General features: G+C 41.9%; 1 protein-coding gene across 2 annotated transcripts in view; it reads left to right on the plus strand.

Moving 5' to 3' along the window:
• MAP3K21 (mitogen-activated protein kinase kinase kinase 21) overlaps window positions 1-18,617 on the plus strand; it is a 62,349-nt gene that overhangs the window by 16,562 nt on the left and 27,170 nt on the right. For both annotated transcript variants that reach the window (XM_015079783.3, XM_015079784.3), the window contains exons 2-5: window positions 1,789-1,969; window positions 7,766-7,914; window positions 8,774-8,949; window positions 18,026-18,266. In XM_015079783.3, coding sequence (XP_014935269.2) covers window positions 1,789-1,969; window positions 7,766-7,914; window positions 8,774-8,949; window positions 18,026-18,266 — 747 coding nt within the window. The remainder of the gene's footprint in view (window positions 1-1,788; window positions 1,970-7,765; window positions 7,915-8,773; window positions 8,950-18,025; window positions 18,267-18,617) is intronic.

An 18,617-nucleotide genomic window follows, 5' to 3' on the forward strand; every position in this document is an offset into this window, starting at 1 on the left:
GTAGAGCTCTGGTGGCCCACATGTTGGAGTGTGGACATTGTCTCTGAGTCATCGGGAATCATGGGAGTTGGTTTTTGGTTTTTGCTTTTTGTTTAATGCAGGTTTACTACCCTGTAACTTACATACAGTAAAACTCACCCTCTGAAGGAGTTGACAAATATGTATCATCCTGTGACAACGACCACCCCCACCACCAAGATAGAGAATGGCATGGCCCCAAAAAGTTCTCTCGTGGGGCTTAGCAGTGAAGCCTATGCCATCAGCCTCCGCAGGCACGGATCTGATTTCTGTCCCTTTTCCAGAATACGAATGGAATCATAGTATGTCACCTTTCATGTCCAACTGCTTTCACTTGGCGTGATGGTTTTGAGATTCATCCACGTTGTTGCCTATATTGGGAGTTTGTGTGTGGAAGGTTTAAAAATAAGGGAATGCTATGACACTTTAGGAAGGTGAATCTGCTGGTAGATCATTATCCTGGCCAGTTAGGACGATTGTAATTCTGTGGCAGGGGAATTGGAGAAGGTGTGGGGGGGGGGTGGGGGGGGTGGAGGGGGTGCTTTGGAAAAAGACCAGTGGGGCTACAAGGCAGATTGCAGGTTTTTAAGGAATGAGATAAGTTAGCAAAAACAGTAGGTTTAAACTCTTCCCCTTGTAGCAGATGGGAAGGAGGAACCGGGTAAGTAGCTACGTTAGTGTCACATGGAAAACCTCAGGAACGTTTCTGCATGGGTATAGGCAGAGGGAAATCAAGCAGGGGGAGAGAAGAACCCCAGGTTCTTGAAAGGGCAGGGTGTACAGGGTGCAGGTGGGGAGAGACTGAGAAGCATGTTTGTTTTAGCTACTGTTACACGAGAGCTCAGGGACCGACTCTGGCAGTGACCTCAGCTCCTGGAAGTTGCTCTGTACATTCTGTATGTTGACAGGAGGCTGAGGGCTAGGAAAAGCAGCATCTGCATAATATTTATCTCAAGCTTTTACTTTTTGCTCTATTTTGAGCTTCAGTAAAGCAACGCAGTTCATCAAGTATCTTTAGGAGTTAAAAACCTGTAAGCATTTTGCAAATTTACTATAAGATAGTGTTTGCTAGTAACGATTTAGGGTGACAGTCCATCTGTTTGCTGTGTTCTTTAATACATTCAGTAGATGGGGCACCTGGGTGGCTCAGTCGGTTGAGCGTCTGACTTCGGCTCAGGTCATGATCTCGCGGTCCGTGAGTTCGAGACCTGGGTCAGGCTCTGTGCTGACAGCTCGGAGCCTGGAGCCTGCTTCAAATTGTGTCTCCCTCTCTCTCTGCCATCCCCCCCCCCCCCATGCTCTGTGTCAAAAATAAATAAAAACATTAAAACAATTTTTTTAAACATTCAGTAGAGGCTCTGCCTTTAGATCAGGACCTACCTTCTAGGAAGAAAACAGTGTATTCTTTTCTGAAGGGGGGGGAGGGTTGGGGGGGCGGAACTCTCACAGACTTCTGATCCTATCTGTGATACCTCAGTAAATGTTTCTTGCCCCTAGAAATCATTTACTTTCTCATAAAAGGAAACATTCATAAAGAGTGCTAAGCTGTGTTGTGCCTGTGGATTAAAAAAATAAACAATTTGTCACTGCAGGCAACTATGACATAGGTGATGGAAGTAAGGCAAGGTGGTAAAATACAAGCCCATTTCTCACTTATCTTCCGACTGCGGTGAAGGTTGTATCTTCAATACCAAAGAAACATTGGGATCAGAAAATTAGAAGAATGTGAAAATACTCCACCTTTGATTCTTTTTTTTTCTTTTTTTTAAGTTTTGCTGCTCGAGAAGATAGAGCATGACAACATCTGCAATAAAACGTTGAAGATCACAGACTTTGGGTTAGCGAGAGAATGGCACAGGACTACCAAAATGAGCGCCGCGGGCACTTACGCTTGGATGGCCCCGGAAGTCATCAAGTCCTCCTTGTTTTCTAAGGGAAGTGACATCTGGAGGTGAGCACCAGGTCTTGCGCGATCACAGACGTCTGCAGAAACTGGTTGGTATGCTTCCTTTAAATGAGTCCCAAAGTATTCAGCACCTGAGCATAACAGAGAACACAGGCCTTTTTTGAAGATTTCATGGTTTGGGTCAAGATGTAATCGCAACAGAACAGGTGACTTGAGGTTTTTTATGGTCATGACTTCATAACTTGGTAGGAGAACCTTCTCGTTAAATCCGAGGTTTGATTAAAACTGATTATAACTTGAGCTAATAGTAATGCCTAGATTTTGTAAGGCTCGTCAGTAAAGAATAGTACATTGTTACTTTTTTTTTTAAGTAAAATTTTGATTTCTCATGATTTACAGACAAGAGTAGCATGGAAGGAGTTTGAGAAAATAATCGAGATCTGCTCCTTCATTTTATAGATTGCATCATCTAAAGATGAAAGCTTCCAGTTTGAGAATGGAGGGCTGGACCAGATAGGAGCCCAGGTTAGTTAGATTCTGCATTCAGCTATGTCTGATTGGGGCATGAAGACATTATCAGTAATAGAACAACAAAGAAAAATCAGTATGTTTAATAGCTACGATGCCCAGGAGCTAACTTGCCTTTATTTAAAGGGCATCTTCTGTAGCTAGCATTAAAATTCTAGATTTTTTACTGTTTTGTAGCAGTTGTTTTAGATATAATTTGCATGTCACACAGTCTGCCCATTTAAACTGTACAGTTCAGTGGCTTTTAGTATATTAATAGAATTGTATATCCATCACCACAGTCAATTTTGAGAACATTTGCATAATCCGAAAAAGAAATCCTACACAGCGCAACCATCACTCCCCACACCCATCCCTCCCAGCCCCAGGCAACTGCTAATCTACGTTTTGTAAAAGCTTTAGATTTGCGTATTCTGGGCATTTCCTATAGATGCAGTCATACGACCCCGTGGTCCTTTGTGACTGGCTTTTTTGGTTAACCTCATGTTTTCAAGGTTCAAGTTGGAGAATGAGTCAGGATATCCTTCTTTATTGCCAAGTAATATTCCATTGGGCGTATTGCCACATTTCGTTTGTCCGTTAATCAGTTGATGGGCTTGAGTTGTTTCCGCTCTTTAGTGATTCCAAATAAGGCTGCTATGAACATTCATGGACGAGTTGTTGTGAGGGCGTAGGTTTTCAGTTCTCTTGGGTCTGTACCTAGGCAGGAAGCCTCTGCACCATGCGGTAATTCCGTGTGTGGTCATCATTCGAGGAGCTCCCAGACAACTTCCAAAACCACCTATTTGCACCCACGATCAGTGTATCTGGCTCTCGACGGCCCCACATCCTCACCAACACTTGTTGTTCTCGGACTTTTTGACTCCAGCCATCCTCGTAGTTTGCAAAGTGACTAAAACTCCAGTTTTTTTACACAAGAAAAAACTCAGGCCGAGAGAAGGGTCACTTGCTAAGAGTTTGTATCTGTTTGGTAGCAAGACCGCGAGTAGAACTCAGATCCGACTTCCAAATTGGGGATCAACAAAAGTTGTTTTCCCCCGTCATCACTGGATGCTGCAGAAATTCCTCTCTCCGATTCACACATCCCGTTAGTGGCAGAGCGTCTGTTGGTAGAAGTTCCAAGAAAATTTCTTTAGAGCTTATCCTCCGCATTTTCAGTATGACCTAACTGTTCTACTTATGGCCTTTCAGAAATTTATCAACTGCATTGGGGTTCCAGAGTGTCTTAGGACCGTTTTTGGAAAACACAAGTGTTGGAGTCTCATCCCTTACTTAATAAATTAGACTCTCTGCTGGTGGAGTCTGAGCAGACGTTTCCCTACAAAACATTAAATGTGCTTTCCTTGATTGACCCACGGTAGTTTTTTGGCCATACGATAATACCAAAATACTTCAGGGAAACAGGTGATTCTTGTGGGAGATTGTACTTCAAGACTCTAGAAACTGATACATACATCAAGGACCAATTTTATATTCAAAGTAACATTACTTAAGACTATAACCCTTCCATTTTGTGTGCTTCTTTTACAAACTCTGTGATTACAAGCTGTATAAATGCTGGACTATCTGTATAAATGCTTTATGGCAACTTTTCACCTATTGTAAACAGAGAAGAATCAAGAGATAAGCAAAAAGAAAAGGAAAAAAATCTAAAGCTAGCCAAAATAGGGCTCCTTGAGTCCATAAACTTCTTGGACACATCTTCTCTCAAAATCTGCTTATTTCTAACTCTGTTTTACATGTTCGATGATCTGATTTTCAATAAAAGCAGCTAGCTAGAAGAGGGAGAGGGATGCTAAGCTGGTAAAAGTTGGCAGCTGAAAACAAAGTAGGTGATAGGAAGAAAAACATGAAGTGCTACGGAAAGGACTAGAAACTGCTGACCTCTAGAGCTACCTAGTTGTGGAACCAAACATCCCCACACACCTGCAGAATGCATTAATACATCAAGCATACTCTGAGTCCTTGGATGTCAGGATGCGGAGGGGTGGGAAGGCCCCCTCTCTGAATTTCGCATTCCTTTGCCTTAGAATCTCCTTTTATAATATTCCTGTAAAAATAATTTCATTCAGGGGTGCCTGGGTGGCTCTGTCGGTTAGGCGTCCGACTTCGGCTCAGGCCATGATCTCATGGTCCGGTCCGTGAGTTTGAGCCCCACGTCCGGCTCTGTGCTGATGGCCCGGAGCCTGGAGCCTGCTTCAGACTCTGTGTCTCCCTCTCTCTCTGCACCTCCCCCACTCGTACTTTGTCTCTCTCTCTCTGTCTCTCAAAAATAAATACTAAAAAAAAATTTTTTAAATGATTTCATTCAAGAGACATGACTTAAGTCTGTGCAATAGACTAGCATTCTAGCATATTGACGAGTACGTTAACTAGTGACTGGATTGATCATCTCTCGCTGTCCTTCCCCCTTACTGGCTATTATACCGGAAAGTAACTTAGACAGACGTTGTCATTGAATTTTCACAATATCTCCTGCGATCACTGCACTTCCACAGAATAGGTAACCAGGACACTGAGATGTTAAGAAATCTCCTCAAGGTTGTAAAGCTGGTAAGTAGTAGTATACTCACATCCCAGGCCTGGGAGCCAGACTCCTGCTACCATCACTCTGGCTCATCAGGCCATTGAACTCTCAGGAGACAGCCTTATTTATACTGTATCCTACCCATTTGCAGCGGACAGAAGCATATGCATTACATTCTAAAGATAGTCCCATTGAAATAGTTCCATTTCTTGACATCAATTCTTAACATAAGCCCTCTGCTCTCCAGAAAAAGGACCTGTCTTGAATTACTCCTTTGCGGAAACTCCCAAGAAGCAAAGTTATATTGTTGTTCTTGTTTGTTTTAGTTTTCTTATGTGGTAATGAGAATAGCAAGACGTGGCTTTGAATTTAGACAGTTTCCAGTTATTTTAAGGTTTTTGTTTTTGTCTCCTGTTCTGATTTGATTTTTGTTGATTGGTCTATAAATTAAATTTACTTCTTCTTGGAATTAAAGTATCTCTGCTAATGCATCATAATGTAGATAATTTTTAAGGCACCAAACAGGTCATTACCTTTGGAAAATACTGGTTTCCACTTAATTGCTAATAGTTATGGCATTATATAATTTACAAGCACTGTATTATATAATCCCCTTTTTTCAATATAAAACAGTATATATATACTGTATATATATATATGTAAAACAGTATATATATATATATATACAGTGTATATATATATATATATATACAATATATAAAACAACTTTGGGATGGCAGAACAGATATCGCTATTATTTTATACATCAGCTAATTCACAATCAGCTGTTAAGGGCTTTGTGAGTGGAGACACAGCTAGTAAGCAGTGATACTCCCGAAACTCAGACTCCAGTCTGCTGAGTCAGGATCCAATTGTCTTTCACTGGTGCCCTGTTCCTCGGCCTCAGAGAGCCCTGGACTCAGGGGCCTCGGGACTCAAACATCTTTACTTAGAGCTGGTAGAACGTCAGCTGGAGGATGCCCAAGGCCCCATTGATTGGGCACATTCCGCCATGGCTACATTCTTATTCTGAACGTTTTCGGTATAGTGTCTAGAGTCCAATAGACACTAACAGAGAAGTCTGTAAATGAGAGGTTATTGTATCCGGGATGATCTGAGCCTGGAGTCCAGAGAGTTTCCAGCTTTTTGCAGACCACGCCTTCATGAAGGGCTTGTTCTATTATATTTGTGATGCTCTGAGTCCCCCGCATCTCTGTAGATCAGAAAATAATCTAATGAGACTCAGAAAGCAAGTCCAAAGCCAAAGTTAAATGCTTTTTTGGTGCTGTTCTGAGCTGTGTGGTCTTTTCTTTAGGCATGTTTTTCTACCTTCTGTCTGCTGTCTTTAAAACTATGTCTACACATTATATATAAGCAACAAACATAAGTAATGAGAATCAAGTTACCACTCTAAATTTCAAATGGTTTTTTTAAAATGTAAAGGTAATGATTTTTTCAAAGATTAGAAAAGTAAATAGGACCGTACTTGTTATGTTAGTAGAATTAAAAAAAAACAAAAAAAACATGACCATCCCTTACCTGCCTGTGTGTTTCGATTTAAAATCAAATGGGATGTCTGGAGTGGCTGATATTTCATGTATTAACAAAAGCTAATTTGTACTTCATGTTTTGCAGATTATAAAAGGAAACTAAGGTACTAATGGATACAGAGTTACAAAAAAGAGATGTTTTGTCCCACTAGTGGGCACCGGGAGGCCCATGCTGATTTTTTTTGGTTTTTTGTCCATTACTTCTAAGCAATATGGTAGAAATATTAGGAACACAACTCTTAAGATATAAAGGGAGAGGCAGAAAGATGAACAATTTCAAAACAACCATTTAAAAATAGTCAACATGGTTCTATCTAAGTCCTATGGTGCATAACGTGAGATTTCTGTGGGGCTAATGTCTTCAGTGACATGACAGTCCTCAAGAGGTTTAATCCTGGTGTGGAAAAATGAGATAGAAGGAGAAACGTCAAAACACCACATCAAAGTGTGGCCTGGTTCTGGATCCGTTTAGTTCAGTTATGTACTGCTTCTATGCTTCCTATTCATTATATAGTTTTAATTCCTATAATTAATGCATAACTGATTTCTGGGAAGGTGTGTGCCTGTGTGTGTTTAAACAGGGGGTTCACTGGAAGACCCCACCTCGCACCTTGGAATACGTGCCACTAAAGGGTTTGTTGGAAGAGAAGGGTCTTCTTTTTTTTTTTTTTTTTTTTTTTTAAGAGAGAGAGTGCATGAGGGAGGGTGGGGGCAGAGAGAGAGGGAGAGAGAGAATCTCAAGCAGGACCCATAGCCAGCGTGGAGCTCCACATGGGGCTCGAACCCACAAACCATGAGATCATGACCTGAACCAAAATCAAGAGTCTGACGCTAGGGGTACCTGGGTGGCTCAGTCCGTTAAGCGTCCGAGTCTTGATTTTCACTCAGGTCATAAACTCACAGTTCATGGGTTCGAGCCCCACATTGAGCTGTGTGCTGACAGTGCAGAGCCTGCTTGGGATTCTCTTTCTCTCTCTCTCTCTCTCTCTCTCTCTCTCTCTCTCTCTCTCTCTCAAAATAAATAACAACTTAAATAAAATGGGAGATCAGTTGTTAAAAAATAAATAAAATTAAGGGAGTCCAACGCTCTACTGACTGAGCCACCCAGGCGTCCCAGAAGGGAAGATTTTTAGTCGGGGCTGAATGAGGGCTCAGATGCATTTATCCCACCCCTTGTGTTTGGAAGAAAAAGACACCCTTTGACCCATTTAACTCCATGGCAATTTTGCTTTCCAGCTATGGAGTCCTGCTGTGGGAGCTGCTCACGGGAGAAGTCCCCTACCGTGGCATCGATGGGCTTGCCGTGGCTTACGGAGTAGCCGTCAATAAGCTCACTTTGCCCATTCCTTCCACCTGCCCTGAGCCATTTGCCAAGCTCATGAAAGGTATCTGTGCCCCCCCACCCCGCTCCGGTTTCTGTGGGTCTGTGGAGGCAAGGGGAACCGCTCAGGAGAACATCTGTGCATTTTGTATCCAAAAGGGTACTTTTGGATACTTTGGGTACAGCAGTGATTCTAATTTTCAGATGCTTTTAAGCAACTGTACCATTTTATGAATCCGAAACCTTGTCTTCAATCTGAGACATCAGGTAAAGCATTGATGGATTAAGTCACTTTTTAAAAAACAATCCGGTTTTATCAGTGACTCATTTATGTACAAAATCCAACCGAATGGTAATAAAGTTTTCACCAAGTACAGCACTCAAGTTCAAAGACAGAATTTAGTTGGCTCCATTCTGCTCTTTTAAATTCCACCTAATGATCAAAAATGTTTTACGATCTTAACCGGCGTGGTTTTGCCATGACCTTATCTATTTGATGTTTAGCTTTTAAAAATTAACTGACTCCTTTTGTAGGCAGCTAGTTACCTTCCTTCATTACGAGGCCATTTCTTAGAACCTCTCGTGTGATTATAACATTTTAGAGATTTCGGGTTTCTTGGGCCAAGTTCTAGAACTCCGTACCTGTAAATCACCGGCCGGGCAGCTTAGGCCCCTGAGACACACAGTTCATGGTGAAGCATGGAGTGCACACATCCAGTATTCACGTCGTATCAGAGAAACCACAAGAGCCTTACCTAACAGCGAATATTGTACACGTGCCACTGACCTGGATGCTGTGTAAAATAAAATTTTCAAAGTCGTCATCAGTTGATTTTTCAGATCTTCAGTAGACACCATCAGCATGGGCTGAAAATCTGGGCTGTGCTAAGAAACGGAATTAATGTGGTTCTTGTTTATTTTAGAGTGCTGGCAACAGGACCCTCACATTCGTCCATCATTTCCCTTAATCCTTGAACAACTGACTGCTATTGAAAAGGCAGTTATGACCGACCTGCCTCAGGAATCTTTTCATTCCATGCAAGATGACTGGAAGCTAGAAATTCAGCAAATGTTTGATGAACTGAGAACAAAGGAAAAGGTGAGAGAGATGCAGTCACTGCAGAAGACACCCACATTTGCGAGGATTATGGAAAACATGCGTCAAGAACACGGTTAGCACTATTGTAAAAGATTTTCAGACGTGAATAGTTACTGATTCTTACCTTCCGACTAAAACGAAGCAAAACAGAAATGTCCTCAAAATGTATCGTTGGAAAAGAAACAATCGTTTGTTAGGGAAATTTTCAAAAGTAAAAAAGAAAAAAAAAAATTAAAAGAAGAGAGAACAGCATACTGAGTCCTTGGTATAAATTAACCAGCTTTAGTAACTGTCAGTATTTTGTCATTTTGTACATCTCTTAGTCCCGTTATCATCTTTTTAAAAAAAAAACGGAATACTTTAAATTAAATCCTCAATTCATGTCCTTTTACCCTTAAATCTTAAAACAGGCATCTCTAACTGGTAAGAATTTTAGAAATAACTTTCTTGCCATTATTATCTCAAAAAGTAACAGTAATTCCTTGATGTCATGTAGTACTCTATAAATGTCACAGTTGTCACAAAGGTGTCTTTTTAAAGTTTTTGACTATATCTTTTAAAGCCTTTCTTATGCTAGACACCCCCCCATACACACACACACACACCCTTTTATCTCCAAAGCAGTGCTTTGCTGGAGAAACTGGGAAAGTATAATTTTTGAACCTTTTAGTATGATGAGTTAAGTTCCGGTTGGTTTGTTTATTTTAAGAAGCACTAAATAAACATCTATGTGAAACATACCTGAGGCTGCATTTATGCCACCACATACACAGTGAACTAGGAGAAGTAAAGGTATACCCTATTGGAAGGCAGACTGGTTGGGAAGTGAATGCAATTAGCATGGTCTCCTTTGATGACACAGTGACTTCACGGTCCCTAAGAACCCCAACTTTACAGCACGATTCTGTGCTATAGGTTCAGCACTAATTTTTTGAAGACCCTTTTGTAGTACTTGAGCATTTTGGTGAATCAAGCCTTATTCTGCCCGTCCAAAGTGTGTAATTATCCGAGAGGTTAAGTTCTGTTTGTATGTGCAAGAAATGTCTGGGCTAAAGTACAACATCGCAAGTTTTTGATAACCTTTACAAAGCCATGCAGTTGTCCAGGAAGGAATTTTTATACCTCATACATTTGTGATTCTAAAATAGTAGAATTCTTTTTTAAGAGGGCAGTAATGCTTTGCTAAATAAAGAGCCCACTTGCTGATTCAAATTTACAACATTAAAACATGGCTGAGAATCATTCCCTCATGCCAGAGTAACTTGGACTTAGGCAGAGAGGCTCTGTATTACATGTCTAGACTTTTATATTGACTGTAATACTAAAGGCCTATGGTCAACCCAAGTGCAAAGAGGGAATAACAAGCTGTGGTTTGAATATATGTGCATAAACATTTCTTTTTTTTTTTTAACGTTTATTTATTTTTGAGACAGAGAGAGACAGAGCATGAACGGGGGAGGGTCAGAGAGAGAGGGAAACACAGAATCTGAAACAGGCTCCAGGCTCTGAGGGGTCAGCACAGAGCCCGACGCGGGCCTCAAACTCACAGACCGCGAGATCATGACCTGAGCCGAAGTCAGACGCTTGACCGACTGAGCCACCCAGGCGCCCCATGCATAAACATTTCTTGACCTGGTTTTTATAATACTGTGCGTGACACCAAGACATCGCATGCCCAGATTCTGTCTTTGAGAAGCTTAGGTCTACTGTTGTCTTACTGAGTTGGGAATCACTCCCAGGCATGTCACAGGGTCTCCCCAACGTGCAAATTGTTTTCTAAAAAATACATACAACTTAGAACCGTGTCCATGGGGAAACTGTTGTGAGTTTCAAGGTTATGTTCTCTTTTGTGTTTTCCCAGCAAACATGTACTGACTATGTACTGTGTGCTGGGAGCATTGTTAGAGTCCTGGGATACAAAGATAATTACGACAGTCTCTTTTCTTGAGGTCCTTAGAATGGCAGGCTAGGGGTCTGGGATCTTATGGACAAGTTTTTAAAAGGGGCTAGACGTGGATCTTGGCACCATTTTCCAGCCAAACCCCGAAGTCAGAACCCACCCCTCACCCCCACCCGATCTTCTTTCATTCTGCTTTCTTCTTTCTCTGACGGACAGATTACTGTTCTCATTGGTACCCGGCCTCCAAGGGCTTTGAAGATGTTTCTGGTGGTCTCCTGTGTGACAGAGACCATCAGTGGGAATCCCTCCCCTAATCCCTGTTGTCCTCGCTTTACCACCTGCGTCACTGCAACAGCATCCCACCTGGTTGCCCTGCGTCCAGTCTTGCTCCCCCAGTTGGTCCCCTCACCTCCAATGGCCCTTCTACAATGCAAATCTGAGCATCCTTCTTCAGCAGCCAATTTCTTTCCCTTATTAATTTCCTTTGTCCTTCCATATGTAGCCTCACTGTGTCCCATCCGTCCTGAATTCCATTCAGTTCCTCTGATGCCACCACACTCTTGACCTTCAGTCTCCAGATACATGCTCTTGTGGGTCCAGAATACTGTCCCCTCCTTAGCTTCTCGCCCCACCTCACAGTTGCTGGCTCCTTGGCTGTGAGTCCTTTGTAGCTCCCTCCCCTCACCCAGATGCACCGGATAAGCTGTGTGTCACAGCATCCCACACTCAGCTGGCGCTGAGTCTGACTTCTTGGTTTGCCATTTCTGCTAGATAATATATTAGTCAGCTACACTATCTTATTCTTGGTCATTGTCATCCATGGCATTGAACAGAGTACTCAGCACATGGTAGATAGTAAATAAGTACGTTACATTAACCTACGCAAAGTTTCTTAATATCCTGAATGTATTCTAACCTGAAATGTATTCTAGTAGGTGAGTGATACTAGCGATTATCATTACCACCATTATTACTCAAGGGAAACAGGGAATTTAGATGTATGTATTGGAAATCTGTTCTGAATCATATGCCATCAAAGAGGTTTACAACTCAGCTGTTTAACTTCTACTTACATATTCTTGAGGGACACCCACATGTGTGCCCGGGGAAGTTTTGGTTGTTCACTGAAGCGTGGTTTGTGATGGTGAAAACCTGGGATTGGCCTCAGTATCCATGCCCAAACTACTGTGTATTGATTCAGTATAGTCAGTATTGATTCGGACTGGAAATCTTCAAACCAGTCAAAATGAATGAATTCTAGCTACATGTTGCAACGAGGATAAATCTCAAATGTAAAATTGAGTGGAAAAAGTGAGTTGCAGAAGGATAGTTACGCTAGATACCATTTATGGAAATTGGTAAAACACATAAACCAGTGCCATTCAGATGTACCAAAAGTCTGAAGGTCTGGATGAGGGAGGGTTACGGGGCAACCAAGGAACCGCAGACAAGAAGAGGGAGAGGAGAGAATTTAGAGCGTGCTGCACATGAGACTTTAGCAGATCTGAAACAGATGAGGTAAAACCTTAGCATCTGTCAAATATTGACAGTGAGTGTATGGGTATTTGCTGTTCTCTGTGATTGTAGTATATTTTAAATATTTCCTAATTTTAAGTGATTAAAGGTTAGAGAGAAATATGTAAACTGCTGAAGTCACTTATTTTTTCCTGAAGTCATTTTTTTTTTTTCAAGTAGTAGACTTAGGTAATTCAGCCCCTTCTTAGATTTTTCAGTATTTTGTAAGTTGGAAAATACAAAACCGGCAGATGCAGCCTTAGACAGTGGGTTTGACTGTTGGCATCAGGTTTTAAAGAGCCTCCCAAGGAAGATGGCCTGGAAGGCAGAAGGAGGACCTGGAAATCAAGTCTGGACAAAGAACAGAAGGGGTGCAGAAGGGAATGGTAATTGCAGGGGCTACCCTGGAATACTGGAAGAACTCAGAGGGTTCATGTTGCAGAGTTTGGAAGCAGGGCCTCTTGGGTCAAAGCTCCAGGGATTAAAATGTGGTCTGGTGGGGCGCCTGGGTGGCTCAGTTGGTTGAGTGACCAACTTCGGCTCAGGTCATGATCTTGCAGTTTGTGAGTTCAAGCCCTGCATTAGGCTCTGCGCTGACAGCTCAGACCCTGGAGTCTGCTTTGGATTCTGTATCTCCCCTTCTCTCTGCCCCTCCCCTGCTCATGCTGTGTGTGTGTGTTTCTCTCTCTCTCTCAATAATAAATAAATGTTAAAAAGAATTTTTTTTAATAATAAAATGTGGTCTGGAGAAACAGGAACCCTCTTGCGCTGTTGGTGGGAATGCAAACTGGTGCAGCCGCTCTGGAAAACAGTGTGGAGGTTCCTCAAAAAATTAAAAATAGATCTACCCTATGACCCAGCAATAGCACTACTAGGAATTTACCCAAGGGATACAGGAATGCTAATGTATAGGGGCACTTACTTGTACCCCAATGTTTATAGCAGTACCTTCAACAATAGACAAATTATGGAAAGAGCCTAACTGTCCATCAACTGATGAATGGATAAAGAAGATGTGGTTTCTATATACAATGGAATACTACTTGGCAATGAGAAAATTGAAAATTTGAAAGAATGGAATCTGGCCATTTGCAGCAGTGTGGATGGAACTGGAGGGTATTATGCTAAGTGAAATAAGTCAGGCAGAGAAAGACAGATACTATATGTTTTCACTCATATGTGGATCTTGAGAAACTTAACAGAAGACCATGGGGGAGGGGAAGGGGAAAAATTACAGAGAGGGAGAGAGGCAAACCATAAGAGACTCTTAGATACTGAGAACAAACTGAGGGTTGATGGGGGGTGGGGGAGAGGAGAAAGTGGGTGATGGGCACTGAAGAGGGCACCTGTTCGGATAAGCACTGGGTTTTACAAGGAAACCAATTTGACAATAAATTATATTTAATATAAAAAAATGTGGTCTGGGAATCAACAACTTTCTGACGCTTAGAGCAGACGGTGGCTCAGTAGACTGCATTCAGCTTCCTTCCCTCGAGGGAGCCACACAGACGAAAGGGGATATCGAAATGGAATTCTAAAAACAATGATAGACTCCTTCCCCCTCCCTTTTTTTAATATAAGTTTTTAGCAGAGTGCCAAAATCCAAAGCAGTCTAGCGAAGCGGTTACGACTGGAGCCAGACAGCTGGCTGGACCCGGGGCTCTTCCTTCCCTGCTCGCCTCCTCCCCATTAAAGGTCACAGTCACGCTGCCGGCTCCCTGGGGTGGTGTGTGCACAGGGCTCAGAGCAGTGCCCATTACTTGGCAAGTGCCAAAGAAAGCGGTGGCTTTGATTGGAGCCAGAGCAGCTTCTAACAGCCGCTGCCAATCCCTGGCCCAGTCGTTCGGGAAACTGGGCTCCTCTGAGCGGGAAAATGCTTGAAAATGACCGGCCAGATTAGCTTTTAAATCTTGTGTTTCATCGAAGGATTACTTTCCGCGATATTATTAATAGTTTCTTGGAAACTGTAATACATTTCGTTCACTTAACATGGTAGAGAAAAATACTGATTTGTTTTGTTTTGTTTTGTTTTCACACTTCCCCAAATTGTTTTCAGGAATTCGTAGATGTTTAATAGCAAAAATTAAAAAAAAAAAAAAAAGATTTTGGGGAATGGGAGTGAACTTAGGGGAAAAATAAAAGAAGTCACAGGATTTAAAATTTAGAGGTGATGTTATTAATAACGATGATTTTTATCTAATTTACTTATTTTAAATTATTGATAATTATCCATGACACTGCCAGATAGAAGGATATCCAGTGAATTAATTCTTACTTTACATTGTATAAAAGTCAAAAAGCATCCTTCAAGAATGCGTGTCTTCCCTTTCTCCATGTGGGGGTTTACAGTAGTTTCTTTATTATTCTTTGGAATCATTTTTGAGCTGTCCTCTCATGGCGTCCTTGCTTTCTCCTTTTATGTGATATCTGTGCAGTGCTCCTTGAAATACCACATGTATGGTATCTTACGAGCCTTTGACTCAAAATTGAAGAGAATCTGTAATGCTTTTGGGGGGTTTTTTTGTTCTTGGATTTTGCTCAAAGGTTTCTTCTTGCGTCTTTCTCGACAGAGTCGAGTGCAGGGTGTACGTGCACTATCTCCCTTTCTTGTTCACTGATTGCTTAAGGTAGGAGGCGTCAGACTTGGAATTAATGGTCAGTAACTTGGCTGTGCTCTGCGTTACTCAGTAAACTGTAGCCTCCACGGATATCGGTTCCTCCCTAAATTCCTGGCTTCTTATCTTTGTGTGTCTGTCTTTGTGCACTGGGTCCATGCACCTGTTTTTGAACCACTATTGGAAGACATACCGCCATTAATGATTAACATCTGCCAGGAATCTGGATTTGCCATTACTAGACTGGCCTGTGCCAAGCAGTTAAACAAATATTACTGCTTAGAAATCTCAGCAACCAAAAGAATTTTTGTGTATGCTTCATAATTTCAAAGTATTCGAAGGGGTTCTAATACTCCAGCCTTTTTTTTTTCTTTTACTTTTGACTGTTTTAAAATGCATTCAGAAAGAAGAGTACTTTGGCTGTTTTCTCTTTGATCTTATTTTTTTTCTCTTAAGTCTCGGGCAAGTGTTTGTTTGTTTTTAATTTATAAAGTCATGGCCAGGGGATCCACATTTTCGCCCGGGACCCAGAATTAAAAATGGTTTCTTCTTCAATTATTGTAGTAGTAACACACAAAAAGCCTAATTGAATTTGCTGGCCTTATCTGTACCTTATGCCATTTCATTCCATAATAGCTAATTGGATTGATATCAACACCACTGAAAAGTAATATCTTAACAAAAGGGCAGACAGTAATGAGTTAGACATTGAAAGTTGACTGGAAAGTATCTTCTGTCCCCAAATACACGACGGTAAGATCTCCAGTTTGGACAAACTGGTTGGAAAAAGCCATCAGTTATATAACAGATTTCAGAATTTTTTCTAATATGTAGCATTTTCTTTGTTTTCCTTTACTTTCATGTAGTATATAGTAATTTACGTCTGGCATAATGTAACGAAGAAATACTGATCTGCTTATAAATAAGAATCAGCTGGTACATATTAGCAGAAGTGACTTGAATATCAACCGGTGTTAAGTAAATCTTTTGCAATTTTGTGAGCTTTGTTTAGAAAAAGCAAATTTTAAGAATGTTTTAAAGGTGAATTTCAGCCCGCTTTGTAAATTAACAATAAATTCAGAATTCGTTTGATCTGAATAAATAATTTTTTTTGTTTTTTTTAGAACTCCTCAGTCTCTTCTTGATATTATTATATTTATTTACAGAATGAGGGTCTTCTGTTTTTCCTCTGTGATAATTGTACTGACAGCCTCCATGTATTCCTTGAGCCCTTCTATAAAAAGTCCAAGGGATTAGCAGACTTGAGTTGACATTTTAATCCCATGCCTCAGCTCTGGCTTCTTCCTTGAGCCTCTATTTTAGAGTGTTTTTTTGTTTTGTTTTGTTTTTTCTGTATCAGTATTCTTGACATGGGCTGTATCAAGTGTGGCTGCTTATATAAAGTGTGATATGTTTGCCCAGTCCTCAGAGCTCTCACAGCTCCTAGCTCAAAGCTACATCTGAGCTGGCATCTATAGTTTCTAACAAAGCTTCTGGTGTTAGGACAGTCTAAGATTAAATTTTCTGGAGCAGTGTAAATAAAAGTTTGCAAGTGCCTTGATTTCAGTATGACTGCTTGATTTAGTAGCAGGGCAATCAAGAAGAGAAAGAAGTTCAGCACTAAAAGGAACATTTATGTCTCTGGTAAAGAAGAGAACGTTTTAGGGGCACCTGGGTGGCTCTGTGGGTAGGCATCCGACTTCGGCTCTGGTCGTGATCTCATCGCTCGTGAGTTCGAGCCCCGCGTCGGGCTCTGTGCTGACAGCTCAGAGCCTGGAGCCTGCTTCCGATTCTGTCTTCCTCTCTCTCTGCTCCTCTCCCGCTCACACTCTGTCTCTCTCTCAAAAATAAGTAAACATTAAAAAAAAAAAAAAAGACACACATAACATTTTATAGAAATGAAATAAGAGTGGAAGTGTGATTTTAAAACTTGGTAGAGTTCTTGGTTTTACTATTGAGTACTTTTTTCCTAATAGGAACAGTCAGTCTTTGAACAACACAGGTTTAAACTATGTGGGTCCACTTATATGTGGCTTTTTTCAATAAATACAGTACAGGACTGTAAATATATCGTCTCTCCATTATTATTAAACATTTTCTTTTCTATAGCTTCGTTTATTGTAAGAATACACTCTGTAATACATATAACTTACAAAATACATGTTAATTGACTATGTGGTTGGTAAGACTTTTCAGCAACAGTAGGCTGTTATTAGTGGTTATGTTTTGGAGGCTCAGAAGTTATATATGGATTTTCCATGGCGAGGTGGGGGTGGGGAGGGTCAGTGCTCCCAACTCAGTGTTCTTCAAGGATTAACTGTATTCTTTAATTCATGGGCTTTCTACGAAGCTAAATAATTCTGAAACCAAAGCCAAGTTTTGGAAGTTAGACTTTAATTGTGACAGAGCGGCCTTCATGAGCTAATTCATGCGATCTGTGTCAGAAGTGATACTTCTCATTCATCCATGGGGTCCTGAAAAATTCATTTTCCAAGGACTTACAATTTCAGGGATGCTCATTTTCATTTCTCTTGGGCCTTCCGCTGCCTTCTGACCCATTAGCTTTGTTGTTCCTGGAATGTCTCCACCACGATGTTTTAACCCCTAAGCAAATCCTTAAATAACCCAACGAAGTTCTTCCCAGGTAGAGAAATCTGAACTGTGGTCTTTCATGAGTAGAATGATTCTCCTTCAATCAGTCAAGTCTTACCGTTTGGCTTTATTTGGGAAATGGGTCGATCACCTCTGTCCTCTGTTGCTCTATGTTACTGAACACTTTCCGTGTCAGATGATCGTGAGGGCCAGCGATGAGGAGGGAGAAGTGTTAAAATTGGGTTCGAAAAATTGGTGACGCCTTTTGGGGACCCTGAGACGCAGAGCGCAGGCACACTGCTGGTCGTCTGAGTCAGTGCTGGGCCTGGGAGGTCTTAGCTCCTGCAGTCCTGATTGCCAAGGCTGCTGCCCCGGGAGGACCGGGGCGGGGGGGGGCTGAGCTGGAGAAGAGCCACCCCCGCTTCTTGCTTACACCGCGTGCTCTGTGCCCCAGGAGCTGCGGTCCCGCGAGGAGGAGCTGACCCGGGCCGCCCTCCAGCAGAAGTCCCAGGAGGCGCTGCTCAAGCGGCGGGAGCAGCAGCTGGCCGAGCGGGAGATCGACGTGCTGGAGCGGGAGCTCAACATTTTGATCTTCCAGTTAAACCAGGAGAAGCCCAACGTCAAGAAGAGGAAGGGAAAGTTCAGGCGGAGTCGGTTAAAGCTCAAAGACGGACATCGCATCAGCTTACCTTCAGGTATGCGCTCTTCTGCGTGTGTCGCAAGAGGTTTGAATGTCATCTGTGTGATGGGCTTCTTTGTTGTCTCCAGCCCGGGAAGAGACGGCAGGATGAGATTTTTTTTTTTTTTAACATTTATTTATTTTTGAGACAGAGACAGAGCATGAACGGGGGAGGGTCAGAGAAAGAGGGAGACACAGAATCCGAAACAGGCTCCAGGCTCTGAGCTGTTGGCACAGAGCCTGACACAGGGCTTGAACTCATGAACCGCAAGATCATGACCTGAGCTGAAGCCAGACGCTTAACGGACTGAGCCACCGGGTACCCCAACAACACTTTTCTTTTATATAAAGTATGTATACATTGTCT

Source organism: Acinonyx jubatus, chromosome D2 (assembly GCF_027475565.1).
Source record: "Acinonyx jubatus isolate Ajub_Pintada_27869175 chromosome D2, VMU_Ajub_asm_v1.0, whole genome shotgun sequence".
In the NCBI taxonomy this organism is placed as follows: Eukaryota; Metazoa; Chordata; class Mammalia; order Carnivora; family Felidae; genus Acinonyx; species Acinonyx jubatus.